This window comes from Pseudopodoces humilis, chromosome 4, assembly GCF_049639895.1.
Source record: "Pseudopodoces humilis isolate 2021_Gansu_Grassland_sample_001 chromosome 4, ASM4963989v1, whole genome shotgun sequence".
NCBI lineage: Eukaryota > Metazoa > Chordata > Aves > Passeriformes > Paridae > Pseudopodoces > Pseudopodoces humilis.
Window position 1 is genome coordinate 1976951 of NC_142203.1, and position 17903 is coordinate 1994853.

Consider the following 17903-nt stretch of genomic DNA (forward strand, 5'->3'; position numbering starts at 1 on the left):
AACAAGACCCAGATAACTGGGGAAAGGTTTAGCTGCAGTATTTCTGTGTCTACAGTGATTTCCCTTTTAAAGTCTCTCCTCTGCTGAGGTTTTTCTTTTCTGTCATGTTTTCTGACAGGAAAACTGCTCTTTCTTTACTTGAGGAGCGAGCAGCATGAATGTTATTAAGCAGAGTGCAAAGAGGGTCTTGCACAGCACATTGCAGTAGACACACACCTGACTTAACATGGAAATCAAAAACAAAAAGAAAAAGACAGCAAAAAAACCCAAATATTCTGCTTGGATCAACACTTGACTCTGAGTGGGGTGTTATTAGGGAAAAATACATGATGAAACCAATGAATAGGTTAAGATTCAGAAACCAACAGGCAGATGCTTATATCTACTTAATGTGATGCTTTAACATGCTGAGATATGGCTATTTCATTTTCTGCTTACTGATAGATAAATGTCAGCCTGGTTTTAAGCACATTTCCCCCTCCTCTGAAGAAGGATGCAAGATGTTTTGCTGCCTTCAAATTTAGATTAATTTGAAGTTCCTTTTCCACCATTCTTTCTTTGTGTTCGTGTCTAAGTTTCATTGTTTACTTAGCTGGAAAGATACCATCTCTGCCCCTCATCTGACAAGATATGAATCAATCTGTTTCTGTGTTCTTTATGCAGGAAACGGAATACAAAACTGAACAGGAGATTTTGAACAAAAATGTTCCCAGATCAACTAGAATCTCACAATAAAGCTTTGCTGTGTTTTCAAAGAGGCATAAAAAGAATGCAAAATTGAGTCTTATTCAGAGAAGAATAGATTTTCTTGACCCTTGTATATCTTACTCATGAGATGCTGACAGACACATGAGGAAAATATTAAGTATCTTGCTTAGTCAAATAGCAGTATTTGGGAAAATATGTGCAGGGATAATAAAAATATCACCTCCCAGTTAATAAAACATCACGTTCTTGGAAAACAGAACTAGATACAGTTCCATTCCATTCTTTCACCCTTCTTCTGCTCTGGCTTTTGCTTCATCTGTGTTTACACTAGGTATTTTTGCCACTTAAAGACAGCTGACCTTGACAAGGTCGTTTTGCTTCTCTCCGTCATCTGTATTTTCTTTGCCATCCTTTTTTTCCTGTCAAGGCTCAAAGCATTGTAGGGCAACAACTGTGACCAGCTCTGCTTGAGTCAAAAACCAATTCAGCAGCTCTGAAAACAACACTTTTATTAGGAAAAAGTGGATTCTCTTTTGGAGCACCACCATAGAAGAGGGCACTAATAAGAAACACATTTGGACCCTTCTTTTTCTGTATTCCTACCTAAAAAAACGTGCATCTATTTTCTTTGTCTAAGGGAGGGCAAGGAAAATACGCCTCTGCTTCACAAATTGAGACGGAACGTTGTTGCAGGCCAGCGGAAATGATAGCTTGGTGAAACAGGCAGGGATTTGAAACAATGAAAAACTAACATCTTTCCATTAAAATTTCATGTGTTACTTTTCCAGGAGGCGCTGCTACTCAAGTAACACCGACATTCCCACTGCAAGCACGCGGCAACAGGAGAAAAAAAACCGCTTCAGCCTCAGATCCCGCGCGCATCAAAATTCACAACAACCAGGAGGTTTTTGCTTACACTCCCAGAATTTTCCCAGGCAAGATCAAAACCTGTTATTGTAATAGGAAATGGGTCATTACTCAATTTAAGTTTCATCTGCAGGGGGGTGGTAGTCACGGAGGAGCTGAGAGTCGGTGAGGGAGCTGGCGGTGCTCTCTTGCAGTGCTTGAGAGCTGCGCAGGATTCCGCTGTTTTGGGGAAACTTCCCAAGTAATTTTTTGGTAGTGATGATGAATGAGTGACGTGTCAAAGAGCGGCTCTGGAGCACTGCTTAAACCCCTTAGTTTTTACTGAAGGCTTAACAGAGAGAGTGGGGAATGTAATTCAGGGAACAGAGCAGGACTTTGTGAAAAACAACATTTTTTCCTACTATGAACTCTTGTCCACAGCTAATTTACAAGCTCAGGCAGGGTCTTGGCTCCTGTTCTTGGTTTAATGGGTTAGGGGTTACAGCTGTGGTGCTGGATTGATGGTTGGTCCTGTTGATCTTAAAAGTCTCCTCCAACCTTGATGATTCTGTGATTCTCTGAAGGTGACATCACACAAATTTTTGTCACAAACATAATCATGCCATGTCTGTCTGATGCCTGTTTTCTGGACAGCTTGCAACAGAGAGCTCCTATACTCTGTCTGTCCTTCTCATAATCCCTCTGTATTTTGCCAGAGTAAAATCAATGATCCTACAGATGCTTCAGACTTTGCTACCTGAATGATAGAATACAGCCCAAAAAAGAGCATTTAAAAGGCAAAATAAACCAAGATTTTATGCCGCCTTATTTAATTTCTAGGCTTAAATTCAATTACTACTATAAACATTTCCATAAAATGAATTGCAGAGGAAAGCTTTGCAAAGTCAAAAGCAATTTAGGAAGGGCAATGCTGAAATGAGCAATTTAGTAACATTATTAATGTGAATAATGCATTTAATTTGAAATGATTTGAGGAAAAAAAACTAAGTTAGAGTGCAACCCACGGAATGGCCGTCAAATACTGCTGGAAGACAACTCTGAGTAGGAAATCAAGGCATACCTCCTAATTTAATTTCTGTAAGATATGTGTTTGATAGCACTGCTAGAAATAGATTGGCAACATGCTAAGATTAAAAAAAAATAAAAAAAATATAAAAATAGGAAAAAAAAAAAAAAAGGAAAAAAGCTTCTTTGTTTATCTTGTCATCTTGAGTTGCACACTGTCCTAAAAGCAAATAGTGACCATCTGGTTGAAAAACTAAGTCTGTGGTTTATGGGAAATTGAAGAACAAAATAAAGTGACCTGTTTAACATTCTAGCTTAGGCAATGCAAAGTCAGTAAATTCAACAGTGTGCAGATTAGGAGTGGGCATCAGTCTCTATCTGCTTTTGTCTTTGCCTAAATCACTCAGAGCTCTTTGTCCATTATTACCTTATCCCACCACTGGCTGCCTTTTTTGCAGGAAAATTTATCTATAGCAAGTGTCTGGCAAAGAGTGGGAAAGATCTGTGTTAATCATTTATTCCCAACCTGCCCTGAGATGCTGCGGCATCCTGTGAGCTACCAACCTGTGTGAAGAGAATGTGACACTGTGAAGCCAGGTAGGCACAAGAACAAGGAGGTGCCAAAACTTATTGTCCAAAATAAGTCCTTCATGTAGAAGTGACAGCTGCCAGAAAAGAGGTGGTTTTGCATTGGAAAGATAAAATGGTCAATACTGACTGTAAACATAATTTTTTATCCCAGTAGAAAGCATAAAAAAAAAGGCCCACCTCTGCACAATTTTCATTTTGCTATCTGAAATCTGAGAACTTTAGAATTTGGAGAAATTTTAGTAAATAAACAGCACCAGCTTTGCATCTGGAGAAGCAGGAGCTGCTTTTGCTGCTGCTCCTGTAAGGAACTTTGATTCCTTTCATGGCCTAGTGGTGACAGCCGTGGTTTATTAAAGCTGCAGAGAAGTACAGGTGTCTTCTGCTTATAATGTGATATATTTCAGTTCACAGCTCCTGCAGAAGACCCTGTCCCTCCAAGCCCACTCACAAGGCACAACTTAGCAACCCAACCCTTCCAGAAGTCATGCAATTTCCTCATTATGTTAATTACCAGATTGGTCTTAAACAAACATTTCATACAATTCTAATTCTGCGTCTTTCAAGCCCTTATTTAATTAAGGTGTTTTTAAGCATTTTCTGTTCATTTTTTTTGTTTTTTACTCAGTGTGGGTGTTAAAACTATAAAACTGGAGGCCACACATAAATCTCTTATCTGGCTACTTTAACCAGTATTGGTATTAATATATGTTTTGCTAAGGACACAAAATGTAAAAATGCAATTTAACAATCCACAGAGTTTTCTCCTTATGAGTTCTTGAACAGATCTCCAGATGAACTGTTGAATTGCTATGGTGCAGTGATTTCTTGTCTAGAATTCATTGCAAAAGGACAGATAATGACATTAAAAAATGGGGGGAAAGGGTCAGGTGGAATAGCAGACAGGACAAGAAGCAAATACCACGTGAGAAAGTAAAAAAATTCCTTATTCTTCAATGACAGATGAATGCCAGCATTGAAACAAATTCAGCTAACCAATACTAGATGAAAAATAATGTTCTCATCCCATATTAAAAAAAAATAAATGAAAGATTCACCCCATGTAACTTTTCTGATTCAAATATTTCTCTTATAATTTAAGTTAATAGTCCATCTTTCTCTGAGGCTGGCAGAGTAAAGACACATTTCCACTTCTGGAAACTACTCTATAAAAAAAGAGTAGAAGCTGGGTTTGGCTTAGCTTTCAAACAACAGCTCTTTGATTTGATCTCTTGGAAGCTTAAACACTGCAAATAAATGCTAGAAAATGAATATAAGTAGATCTTATGATGGAATGATAGAGATGTGTTTTGTATATGTATAACGGAGAGAGGATAATTATTTGGAATGCAATTTTGCCTTTGTTTTCAAACAAGAGGCATTTTGATGCGAAAAAGATGGTTATGCATTAAACTGAAAGAATAATTTGATTGCAGCTCTGAGACAATCTAACTGCGTTGATAAAAAAATCTCAGTAATATTGTCTAATACTGGAGATTAGTTTGGCAGGAAAACACCCAACCCAAATCTATTATACCACTGGCAATCATCACATTTTTAAAACATGTAGGTACAACAGTTGCTCTGCCAGTCTTCCAACAATCTGCTTATCACCAACTGCTTTTTCTCTAATAGTGCTTAGCTGGTTCCACAATCAGCAGGAGAAACATTGTAATTTGACATTGCCACTGCATTAAAAAAAAAACAAAAAACCCAACCCAACACATCATCAGTTTTAAGATAAAATACTGACAATATCCTGGTATGGTTGCAAAGTTAAGACTAGGACAGCACAAAAAACAATTTATGCAGAGGGGATGGTTGAGTGGGAGGAGAAAGCTCCAGGTGTTTGGAGACTCCAAATGAACTGACATGCCAGAATTTAACTAACTGGAAATCAGAAAAGGTAGTTCAAGCTGCTGCCCTGATTTCACAATAACAGCAGAAAATTAGCAGTAGAGCGGGCATGGATTTTGAGGAAAATGTTAATTCTTTTGAGTTACACCCTCTGCTAGGAAAATGAGATATGGAGTGGTGAAAATCTATCTACCAGAGCGTTCTCCAAGCATCTGAAACATCAGTTGCACTTCTTTTCAATAATCTTTACAGCCTCAGTGCCTCATTTTGGGCATAAGGCAGGGAGCTGTCCATCACTTCCTTTAATGCCAGATAACTGGAGAAATGGGAATTGGGGTGACCAAATGGAAGAGCAATCCTTGATTGGGTCCAGAAGGAGCCTGAGCACTCCAAAAACTTGCAGCATCCTCCTCAAGGGAATGGCAAGGGTATATTTGAGGAAGCATGTGGGGAATTCAGCCCCAGGTCTGTGACAGAGCTAGAAGAATACAATTTTAGCCATCGCATCTATTTAACTTTCCCTCCATGTCAAGAAAATACATTTTTTCATTGCTAATCGTGGTGTTTGGTGAAAATAAGTGTTATTTGTGGAACCTGGTGCTTGCAGAGTCTAAGTCACAGCAAATTTTCAACAACTGCAGCATGACTGAGGTGAGTATTTTGTCCCCAGAAATGCACATTCTGTGCCTGGAGACACGAAATACTTTATATTCCTAAATTATGGATGCAGCAATCCAAAACACTTTAAAACAAGGAGATTAATTGTTAATAGCTGCATTTTAGAATACATAGGAGATTCAGAGTTATCCTTTCTGAGAGAAAACTAAGTAAAACAGTCCCAGCTCCTGACAGAGGAGAATTTATCTCTAGAGTTCATCCAAAAGTGCAAGTAGCATTTGATGCATGATTCAATCACCTCTCAGCAAACATTATCACAGCAGGTGCTCTGAGATGGATGTCAGCACACCAGCTTTTAAACTGTTGATAGCAACAGTGTTAAGGCAAGGATACCCCAACAGCAACTTTTTAGTCAGAACAGATCTGTCCAAGTCATCCACATACCCCAACAATAATCCCAAAAGGCAAACAGCAGGATTTCCCCCCAGTTTTTCAGCCTTTCTCATGAAAATTAGAGAACATAAAGCAGGAAAGGCATGTGGGGAGCATTCAGAAGGCATGGAAAGCTGACATGGTAAATGTGAAATTGGTAAGCCAGCTACTTCAGCAAAATCCAGGAATCAGGACTAAATGTCTGGCTTTAAGCTCATTTCAGGGTTCTGTGGAATCACTCTGGGCCTAATTCTCTGTGGAATGTCAGAGGGAGCAGGGCATACAGACACATTTGCTGTCACATGCTTTTCCTTACAAATGTGTTTTGACTAAACTCTGTGGAAGCAGCAGCTTCCACATGTTGATGATAAAGCTGATTTCAGTCAGTGTCTTGTAAGGCTTCAATAAAATACCCTGAGTTTTAAGGAAAAGAAAAGCCACAAAAAACCCACTACCAGCTACCAGCTACCAGAGAGCTACCAGCAGGGAGAACAAAAATGAGCAGATGAATTCAAATGATAGACATGTCTCTGTTACGGAATCATTACCTACACTTGAAGCATATGAGACTGTCTCAACTCATGGCCTGAATTCAGAATAACCAGCCTATGGCAGAAGCTAGGGACCACCTTAAGCACTGAAAAAACAAGTGGATTTAATGCCTTTTGGGTTTTAGTGGGTTCTTTTTCCTTTTTCCCAAAAATGAAACCTTAGGATCCTTTTTTGAGGACATATCATTCATGTATAATGATTTTCAGGAAAATAATTTGTTCATATTGTTCATATTCCAGTGAAATTGTTGAACTCAATGCAAAGCCATATGGCAAACTTACCAAAAGATGAGCATTTCTTCATAACTTCCTTTTTGACCAGACAATAAAAGATTATTCTTTATAGTTCAAGGACTTGCAGAGACAGTGCAATTGGTCAGACAAAATTTGCAGGTTCAGGTAAATTCAAATATAGAAAGACTTACAACAGCATGAAAAATTTGAAAATGTGAGGATTAACTATGCAGCCCCTTGCCATTTGCAGCTAATTAAAAACACACTGTCATCCACAGGAGCAGGAACACACAACAGGAAATTTCTGTGGAGCCTTTGCACACCCTTGTTTTGACTGATGGGGCTGAAATATTATGCAACCACCTCTCTTTCCTGTGGAGAAACATTTTCATCTGCTTCTCCACCATAAAACACAGCAATGAAATGTTCATCCTCTCCAGAAGTTACTAACTGCTCTTCCAACATGCTGCTCAGAAACTATTTCAGCAGACTCCAGGATCTCCAGCCATTCCAAAGTTAAATAGGTAGGGCAATTTCTCCTTCCTTTTACAGAAAGCATGTAAACTTGGGGGGGGGAAATAACCCCAAACCAGCAGTAATCCTATTCCTAACTTGCTTAGCAACTGTAGGCAAAAAGGCTAATATGTCATAATTTATATGTGAAGAGATTGCAGGGGGTTAGTAGCCACGTCTGGTGCTATTGAGGCTTCCCACTGAGAGCTGCACTGCAAAGTGGCAGCTGACTGAAAACACTGCTATTTTCAACAGTTCAAAAAATGTAAATGTGTCAGTGGCTGGTCAAACAAGCTTCCACACCAGTGATTTATTGAAATGCCTCACATTAGTGAATTGTATAAATCACTCCTGGGCAGAAAACAACCCCTGTGCACAGGTTTATAATGAATTCAGGAGCTGAATCAGTCTTGCTGGCTCCAGAGTCCTGTCGGAAGGTAATTTTGGGCAGCCTCAATTAGACAAAGACAATTTCTACGTGTGGGATCCTCTGAGGTGCACAGAGCTGAAAGCAAATATGCTTTTCCAGGGAGCCTTGGAAGGGCAGAAGGGGGGAAAATAAACTCATCTCTCTCAACAAATGACAGAAGTTCAGTGAAACAGATATGCAACTACCATTTTTGCTCATTAGCAAAGGAAAACCCGGGCTAGTGGAGGCATCCCCAGGTAGATTTTTCTGCAGCTGTGATAACAAAAAACATGAAGATGTGTTGGGCTTTCAGAGCTTGTGGCAGGGTTGGGATGGTTACACTCAGAAACAGAAGAATTTGAATATAAAACTGAACCAGAGAACCGTCCCCCATGCCTGAAACACAAAGGAGACAAACACCTGGGAAAATCCAGGTGAAAATTTACCTGCAGCCACTGTGACTGGTCATTGTGGCCTGAGGTCCAGGCATTAACTTTGCCTTGCTTGTCCAGCCGGGCTTTCCTGGGCTCCCAGGCGAACATGTCCATGTTGAGGGTACGGAAAACACTGGAGGCAGTGATCTGGAAGTCCTGGATGTGTCCTGATTTCATCCCCAGGGGCTCAGAGCAACCTGGAACAGCAGGGCAAGATCAGTGGCAGTACCTGCTTATCTCTGTCAGGGGTTTAGGTTTAGGAGAAAACCTGCAGCACTTGAAGAAAAAGATGTAATCAGGACTATTGTCGAAGGAGCTCGAAAACAAATAAATGAAAAATAGTCAATTCAAGGCACTTTGTTTCAACAATTGGGTGAGTCAAAATCAAGATAGAGAATTCAACATATTTTATCCTGGCATAAATTTATGAAGTGAAACAAAATGAAAAGATGGCTTTTGTCTGTGCTTATCTTATTTTTATTTTCCTGTCCTGCAGGAAAATATTGTTTCCCCTGTTCAGTTTGATTTTCCTCATGCTTTTATGCCACCTCACATCAACCATGTGTTTGCTTACTGAAGAAACATTATTTTTTCTTAAAACCTCTGCTGAAGTAAAACGTTAAAAAGCACTCAGCTCTTTTACACTTTCAAATTACTTGACATCTAGGTAATAATCCAGAAAGCCCAAAATCCCACTGAAAGAGGGGGAGACCACAGAAAAACAATTGTGAAGGAGGGAGAATAGTAGGAGGATATCACTTAGGAGAAATCGATAGCTAATGGCTTATTTGTTTGTGGACATCCCACACCATTGAGTTATTTTGACTGTAGAAAAGATAGATCTTGGGCTTCTCCCTTCTCTGTTCTGCATGAAAAAAGATAAAAATAAAAACTGGTAAGTGGCTCTGTGTTCCTCTGCCTTGCTGTTGTGTGCTGGGAATGTGGAAGGTACATTTGGATGCAGAAGAGGGAAGAAACAAGCTGAGACACCACTGAAACTACAGGACTGGAAACCAAAGAAGGCAGATGAGCAGCATGGTTTTAAGATTTAAAAAAAAAAAACCCCACCAAAACAGAAAAATAAAGTCAAATGGCTGAGAGAGAGAGGAGACTTCTAAGAGGACAGGAAAGGTGGATATATGGCTATAAGGGGGTGGAGTGATGCTTGACAGTTGAGGTAAAGTGAAGGATGGAAAAGATGGAGATGGGAACATGAAAAACAAGCTGTTTTCTCATTTCCTTCCTGTCCCAGTGTCAAAAACCTGCATATGTGCAGTTATAATACTAACAACATGATCTTTAATGCAGTATCTCCTCTAGATAAAATTTGAAAGTTTGAACACGCTTCATGTTTAATTTAAAAAAAAAAAAAAAACCACAAACGAACAAATGAGAAACCAAGAGAAAACTGTTAACTTTTGAAAAAAAAAACCCAGCCTTTCATAACTGATTCTCAGCACACAAATGGAAATGGCACAGCCTTGTCTGCAGAGAGGACTCATTTGAAAACACAACAAAACAATTTTCCTGGGAGTGGGAGGGAGCAATTGATAGTATAAATAAGAGAGACTAATCTGCTGCTTTGGAGAAGGACTTCTCTTATTATTAAATTCTGAAGTATCACTCCAGAATCACAAGGACTGTCAGCAAGAGCGTTTCATCCGAGGGAGCCGAAGGAGGCTCCTGACACAAAACCATGGGTTGTCAAAGCTGTGATTCAGTGCTGGCCCAATCCATCAAAACCACTTCTATCTTTTCTGAGTATTATTATTGATTTATGAAACAACAGCTGTGCCTGCCTGTGTGCCTGTGCGTGCGTGCATGAATTAATGGGATTTTACACTCGCCTGCCTTCTCCGTGGCCCCAAAGGAGGTGGGAAGGCAGTTGTTAAAGGTAACGGGAGAAAGTGAGAAGAACAAGGAGAATCTGAGGAGGCAAATGTGATGCACACAGGTGTCAGCATGTCCTGGTGCTGTGTCACAGAGAGCAGAAGCTTCCCAGCCCCTGCCACAGGAGATCGTGGCTGTTCGGATGACTGAGCCCTAACCTGCAGCACAAAGGACAGGACCATCAAACCAGGACTTTGTGTCATCCCTCAGAAGTGATGCTTATGTCTGCCAGAAACATCTCCTCCCCACTGCATGGCACCTTTAAATTTGCTTTTAAAAGGATTCAATTTCCATTGTCTTTTTTAAAATCTGTTAAAGTCAGAGATAGCTGATGCAGACTCACAGCTGCACCCACTGGAGCATCTTCAGCTAGAATGTTTGAGGCACTTCGAGTACCTCCATCTGTCATAAATTACACCCCACACCTCTGTATGTTTAAATCTAACTAGGTATGAGTTTGCAGGTCTCATTTGGTCTAGCTTGATGAAACAGGAGTAGGGAAATAACGAGAAAAAGTGGGGATTAGCACCTGAAAATGAGAAGGATCAGCACAAAGGTTCCTCTCTGTTGTCTCTTCAGAGGGCAGAATCTTTTAGTTTTCAGTCTGCATCCTATACTGTGCCCCTCATCTGTCTCTTCTTTCGAGAATGCTCAGACCCTCAAAGGAAATATTCAACATCCAATGTAGCAAAGGCAAACCCACAAATGGATCTGCATGCAACAGTGTGCGTGAATCTTGTCCTCAATAAAGATTTGTGCAGTGTTGGCAAAAGCAACAGATGTCAATTATTTGAGGGCAAAGGTGATTTAGCTTTGGTTCATACTGTCATATCTTTTGTTTCTAAAAATTGAGAGATTTAAAAATTTTTTTTCATATTTTTGAATCATAGGAGGGTTCAGGTTGAGAGGGACCTTAAACATCATCTAGTTGCAAATCTAATTCCAACCCCTTTGCCATGGGCAGGGACACTTTTAATTAAAACCTTGATGCTTTAAAGCCCCGTCCAACCTGGGCTATAAATACCAAATACAGGATTCCTTTCCAGACTGCACATTTCTGAGGACAAATGAGGAAAGGGGAACCTGTCTTTAACTGCAGGCGTGGTAAAGTCCCCCTGTGTGTCAGTTCTGTGTTAATGGTGCCTAGAGGGACTGTTAAGATAAATAAATAGTTGCCAGGGAACAACATGCCCAAAGGAGATGAAAATTACACACTCAGGGGCTTTCTCTGAGTGAGTCTCACAGGGATGTTCAGGTTCTGGGGGCCAACATCCCTCTGCAGGAACTGAGAAACCCCCAGCACCAGGAGCTGTCTGAATTGGTGCACAGGAACCAGCCAACACGACTGAGCAGCACATTTTAGGGGCTGCCTGCAGGAAGGCAGATGCTTGAGTGCAAGAGTGAGTGACACTGTTATGTGATCACTGATCTGCTGTTAAAAACAACAGCTTGATGCTGCTATTAATAACAGCTCAATGAATAAAGGCATTCTAATAAGCAGTAGCTGTGATCTGCCTCTCCCCTCACATCAATACTCTGTGAAGGGGAGGGAGGGCAGGACACAGAGATGTGCAGAACACAAGTAAGGCAGGAACACACGGCCATGAAAATTAATGCCTAATTTATTGATGGCTTGGTCCACTAGCATTGATCCTGGTTTTCAGAAAGATCTGACTGTGGGTCCTGGAGAGTAAAGCGCTTTATGAGACTAAAGCAGATTGCACTGAACATTTTGCTGAAGTTTGTCCTAAGGAGGAGTTAGCTTTTCTGATGATCCAATGCAGCAAGCCTCTCTGAATTTATCACTCTCTTCTCTCTCACCAGGCATGTTAGAGAAGGCAGACCTCTCAAAGTGCTTTTCCACCCAAGGCAAACCACCTGGAATTAAGAGTGAATTAGTCTGTGTAATTACACCTTTCTTTCAGTAAGGCTGAAATTGTTCTGCTGAGCCTTGGCTGTCCACAGTTTTAAGAAATGATGACCTTGACACTGCTAGGATACCACTGAAATTAATTCACTTCACTAGCTTTCACAGTTCTTTGAGCAAAACAATTCCTAGTCATTCTGGCAAGGACTTACTCTAAATTGTGGTTCCAGAACTGGAAGACATAAAAAAAAAAAAGCAAACCTAATAGAACAAAGCAGCTAGACAGGATTTTCTATTTACTCTTAAACCTATCTGTATTGGAAAAGGGCTACACCAAGATTAATGCATTAACTTTTCATTTCTGAATCTGGTTTTGACTGAGAATTGTTTAACTCCAGCTGCTTTGATGCATCACTCCTGAACTGGATGACTATTGTTAGTAGAGTAAACAGGCAGCGACATAAAAATCACTCCTAAATGAATCAGTGGAGTGCTCCCACCAGTAAAAGGTTTATCTCTTGTAAAAGTATAAGAAATTTACATGCTTTTCTGTATTTGCAAGGGAACACAGTTCTTGCAGAAGGTGGCTAGAGGTCAGGCTTTACATTTCAGAGCTTTAACACAAATCTCAGGAAAGTTTATACTGGGTCCACTTACTCATTTACTTTTTGCTACAAGATGCTCTCCCTGCTTGTGCTAAACCCAGAAAACAAATCCAAACTGAAATCTTGATTAAAGCAGCCCAACCAAATTGTATTTTATTGGGCTGGTCCTCGACAGCAGGGGAAGCAGGCTCGTCCCTCCAAGGTTGTCACATAGCACAGAGGTGGTGTGACCCTGCAGCCAGGAGGAATTACCCAAATCAGGTGTGACAGGTGCTGCTGCCATGGGTCCACAGCAGTGCACAGCCAGCTCTGGGGCTCAGGAAACATTTGTAGACCAGAGTTAGGCTCCCTGCCTTGTGGTCTGCTCAGGGTGGTACATTACAAGTCCCCATAGCCATCCATACACTTTAAAACTGCTAAATGACCTTTCCTAGGCTGACCAACTGGAGATTCACACACAGAGAAGAAAATTTTGAAGTGTCACTGTGCTAATACCACACAGCCTCACTACTATTTCCATCCCACAGACCTTAGATTTCACTTAAATTTAATTCAAAAGAGTCTGTCCCGCCGGATGAGCTCAGGCTGGCCAGGTGCACCGCGCGGCGGGGTGGAAATGGTGTGGTCCGGGGAGGAGGGCTGGGGGCTGTGGGCATCCCACCTGTGAGCTCGCAGCCAAGCAGCTCCATCCTGAGGGTGCAGTGCCTCCTGCACACCTGGGGGTACAGCCGGACGTACTGGGCCTTGATGGGCGGCGTGAAGGAGTTGGCGTACGGGGTGTTGTTGTCCACGTTCCCGCGGAACACCTGCGCCCGCACAAAATAAAAACAAGACAAACAAACAAAAGGGTGTCAGGAGGATCCCTGGAGCCCTGCATCTCGAAAGCACCTGTGTTGTTCTGTCTCTGTGAGGTTTTCCCCCAGATTGCTGAGGTTTGAGAGATTCCAGTGCCCCAGAGAAGTTTTCTCAGTCCCGCCTTGGTGCCGCATCGTGATGGGTTTGCCACCTGTGCCGAACCAAGGCCTCTGTCTTGTCACTCTTCGAAACTGAAGCTCCTAGTGCAACTAAATTATGCCTTCTTTTCTTGATTAATGTATAAAATAGTCCCAGTTCAATTTAGCCTGCAATTATTTGCGCTGATTGACGTTTGTTTTTTTCCCCCTCTGGTTGAAGAACCTGCTCCAGCTCCCACTGAAGTGCACTGCAACCCTCCCATCGATCACAGGGGGGATGAATTAAACCCATCAGCATTTTCCTATTCACCCCTCACTCTAACCAGACATCCCTGTGCTGCGTTTCCCCACCTCATTATGCACCTCTTCACGCAGCATTTCAATTTCCTAGTAGAGAAGCTACATCTAAAGCTGCGCCGTGCCTGAGTTCTATGCGAATTTACAGAGTAAAGGAGTTTTTTTTCCTGCTCCACGTGCACAGCTCCATCAAAATATAAGTGGTAACTATAAACTGTAAACACACACACACACACCCCTCTGGATGACAGTGTTTGTGCAGCACAGAGATTAGCATTGATGAATGGGCTCTGTGCTTCCAAGGGTTAACGCTAATCTGCCAATGCAATAAAACTAAATTGAAAACAGAGCGATGAGTAATTACTGGTAAACTAATTAATATGAAAATCAGTTAAGTGTAATAAACAGGATTATTCTAGCTTGGGGAAGTAGTGTTTATGCAACCATCAGTTAGAGTATAAGAAATTCTTAGCAGAGAGAAAATGCAAATTTGTTGGTTTTTTTTTTTTTTATTTTCCAGAGAAAAATAATAACATTGAAACCTATATCATACTGCAATGCAATTAGGCTTAAATACCAGACACATCTCATACTTCTGAAGGCAGATAAACCATGGGATGCATTCAGATACAGATGACTTAAACTTACCATGTCTTCCTTTGTGCCTTTTACTTTGTACATTGTCCATGACTTCCCATCATTACTGTAGGCAATTTTATAAGATTTTACATATTCTGGGCTTCCAATCCTCTTGGCACCTTGGGTTATAACTCCAGTGACTCTCATCTTCTTCTGCAGGTTTATCTGAAATAACAGCACACTGTTAATCTGAGGGACACAATCCTTGATTCCTTTAATTCTCTTTTACTTATTTTTTTCTTAAATGAGGAAAAAACGTAGCAGTTACATTTAAATGGCTGCTTTTACACTTGCATTAATTCTTTTGATCTTTCATGAATTTCATGTGCAAGTGTGTAAAGCAAATGAATGAAAAAATTGAACCAAAAGCTTGGACTATGCTTATTTCCTGTATGTGTGCAGACATATATATATATATTTAATGGATATACAGAATATTACTGGGATACTGCTTAATTTTGGCATGTAGGGTTACTCCTACACATTTCCTGCCTGAAAGGGAAATGAAACAGGGTGATAATTTACCAAAAGCTGTACCGTCTGTTCTGTTAGAACCTAATTTACAATAGCAAAAGGTCTGAAGTTAGCATCAAGTAAAACTTCTATGTGAAACTAAAACTACACGGAAGTCCTGACAGCAAAGAAATTAGACTTTCCCTTGACTCTCTTGACTGAAAATTCATATACCTAGAGATCAAGGCTGAAATGCTAATGCTAAAGCAGTCAATAGCAAAATATCAATCAGCGGATATGAACATTCCTCGTGTGCTTGTCTGAGCTGAACGCAACACCTTAAAGTACAAAATGAAGATTTGTTCAGAGTGAGGAGATTCAACATGACTCCAGCAGCTTTAATTCTGCCTGCTTTACCCACCTGTGGCATGGGGACTCTGACAACCCAGAGTGTGATATTCAAGCCCAACGGTGTCAGACTCGTCCCTGGGATGAAGTCAACCACGACTTGAGTCTGTGGCAGCTGAGAGCTGAAATCTGTGGCTTTTGCACCAAATGAAGCTCAGCCAAGAGCTGTCACACCGTGAGAGCTGTGTGAAGGTGCAGGCAGACGTGCAGTGCAAGGAGATGAGTGGGAGTACTAGAGAGCAAACAACTGGGACAGGGCAAACAACACATTACACTACATTAGCCCTTGTCTCTTCAAAATTAGTTTTATCTTTGCTCCCCAGCCGCTGGAGCTGACCCAGTGCAGTCCCCACTGTTTGGAGCAGGGGTATGGGAGGCAGATCTGCTGTCCAAATACTTTAATTGCTTTATTCTTTACACTGTGAAGCCTGAAGACTTTCTCCCCCTTGGTAATAAAATCTAACCTCTGTGAAGGATGCAAGGTGATCAGACTTTGGTGTTTCAAAATCTCTCTTTCTGCACAATAGGAAACCTCTGGTTTCTTTGTCCAAACTATAGAATTTTGTGGTTTCTTCTGGGATTTATTTATTTTTTTTTAATAAGTCTAGCTATTTCTCTGCTACTTTTCTGGAATAGTTGTCTTTTGGTGTAGTTTCACCATAGTTCTCCTTATAAGAAATTATTGAACACTCACACACTTTCGGATTAACAATGTGCATTTTCAAGGTTTAGACCCATTGAGAGGGGAAGAGCCTCCTATAAAAAACATCAGATTTTTTTACAGGATCTTTTCCACATATAGCAGGAAAGCTCAGGAATATGTGGAATTCCACTGGGGAGAATGGACTCACAAGAGGAATTAAGACAGGTATAAATTAGAAGAGATTCATGAATTTTTTCAGCCTTGGAAAACTTATTTTCCCAAATTCTTGATTCCCCAGAGGGGAAAACAAAATAAAATAAATACATTATATTTGTAGAAGGACAGCTCCAGAGACTACGATTAGTCCCTTATTAAAAATGTAGCTAACATGGAATGGTATCCAGTTAAAGATTTATGAAAGTCTCTTATGAGTAGTTCATTCTCTATGTGGAATTTCAGAATATTAATTAACAGTCAAGTAAGCCAATTTTCCATGTATTTACAAAATTGCTAATAATGAAGTGAATACCATCTGCAAAACCAAATTAGAAAGCACAGTGAAACAGAAACTAGACAATGATTATTTGCTGACTGGTAGAATCTTCACATTTCACTACATGGGGAAAGGAATGTATAACACAACACCAAACGAACTTTGTTTGAGCCAGTGATGCAGATAACTACTATTTTTTTCAGTTTAATTATCAATTTTTCTTTTTCCAGGTTATTATCTTTGGGAGGGCTTTTTTGGATGAGAATTTGTGGGGGTTTTACTTCCCTGTTTGCTCTCAAATAATTTCTATTGAAACCATGGCTTTAACTACTTGATGTCCTGTTCCCATTTGTGGAATCTTCCATTTAGCCAATTTCTTGATTGTTATCCATCCTTTGAGTGACAAACTGAGCTTTATTTTTAATTAGTTTTGAACTTGATACAACACAAGAAATGAAACCAGGCTGCCTTGTTTTCCAAGATCTACATATCCTGTCAAGGTTAGCAGAAAAATCCCAATGAAAAGGGGGAAAAAAAAAAAAAAAAAGCTTTCAAATTCCCATGGCCTGCTTATATAGAAATCCCCTCTGGGTTAAAATAATGCTTTTCAGTGAATATGGATACACCAGGAATTAATTTTCCCTTTGTATCTTTGTATGTGCTTTAAATTTTTCAAGTTTGACCTCAGCAAAAATTACAAAAATGTGGAAAATGCTACAACTTTAGCAATGGCTGCAACAAAGCAGGTGCCAAAATCTTTCTTATTTAATATACATCAGTAGGAAGCTGTGAAGAAATGTCTACTACATCCTTTAGTGCTAAAAGCTTTTTCAAATGTGTTGTTCTGTGGCAGTTGTGAGGGGAAAACAGCTCAGGAAGCTCTGCTTCAGATCCAGGACAGAAACTTATATATTTTAATTACATAGGTGATGATGTTTTAAAGCAAAGAGGTGGAAGTCACCAGGACAGGGAGAAAAGAATAACATATCATTTTAGGAAAGCTAATGGATACACCTATTAAGGATCCCTTATCATTACCTAGATGAACTGGAAAGAAATCAAGGATGAAAGAAGATCAATAGTGTTTTGAGTGATTTACCTCAGTAATTTAAGTAAGAAGGCATGGTAAAGGCCTTGTAAGAAGAAGATGTGGGCATAGACATTTAAGGAATCGACTTACAGAGAGATAGAGAGAGATGAGAAAGAGAGAAAGGGAGAGAGAGAGAGAGAGAGAGAAAAGAAAGAAAGAAAGAAAGAAAGGAAGAAAGAAAGAAAGAAAGGAAGAAAGAAAGAAAGAAAGAAAGAAAGAAAGAGAGGAAAGAAAGAAAGAAAGAAAGAAAGAAAGAAAGAAAGAAAGAAAGAAAAAAAGAAAGAAAGAAAGAAAGAAAGAAAGAAAGAAAGAAAGAAAGAAAGAAAGAAAGAAAGAAAGAAAGAAAGAA

General features: G+C 40.1%; 1 protein-coding gene across 1 annotated transcript in view; it reads right to left on the reverse strand.

Annotated features, from left to right (window-relative positions):
• Nucleotides 1–17903, reverse strand: part of EDIL3 (EGF like and discoidin domains 3) — a 231014-nt gene that overhangs the window by 40215 nt on the left and 172896 nt on the right. The window contains exons 7-9 of the mRNA XM_088054435.1: nucleotides 14477–14632; nucleotides 13240–13384; nucleotides 8229–8413 (exon numbers count right to left, since the gene is read on the reverse strand). Coding sequence (XP_087910561.1) covers nucleotides 8229–8413; nucleotides 13240–13384; nucleotides 14477–14632 — 486 coding nt within the window. The remainder of the gene's footprint in view (nucleotides 1–8228; nucleotides 8414–13239; nucleotides 13385–14476; nucleotides 14633–17903) is intronic.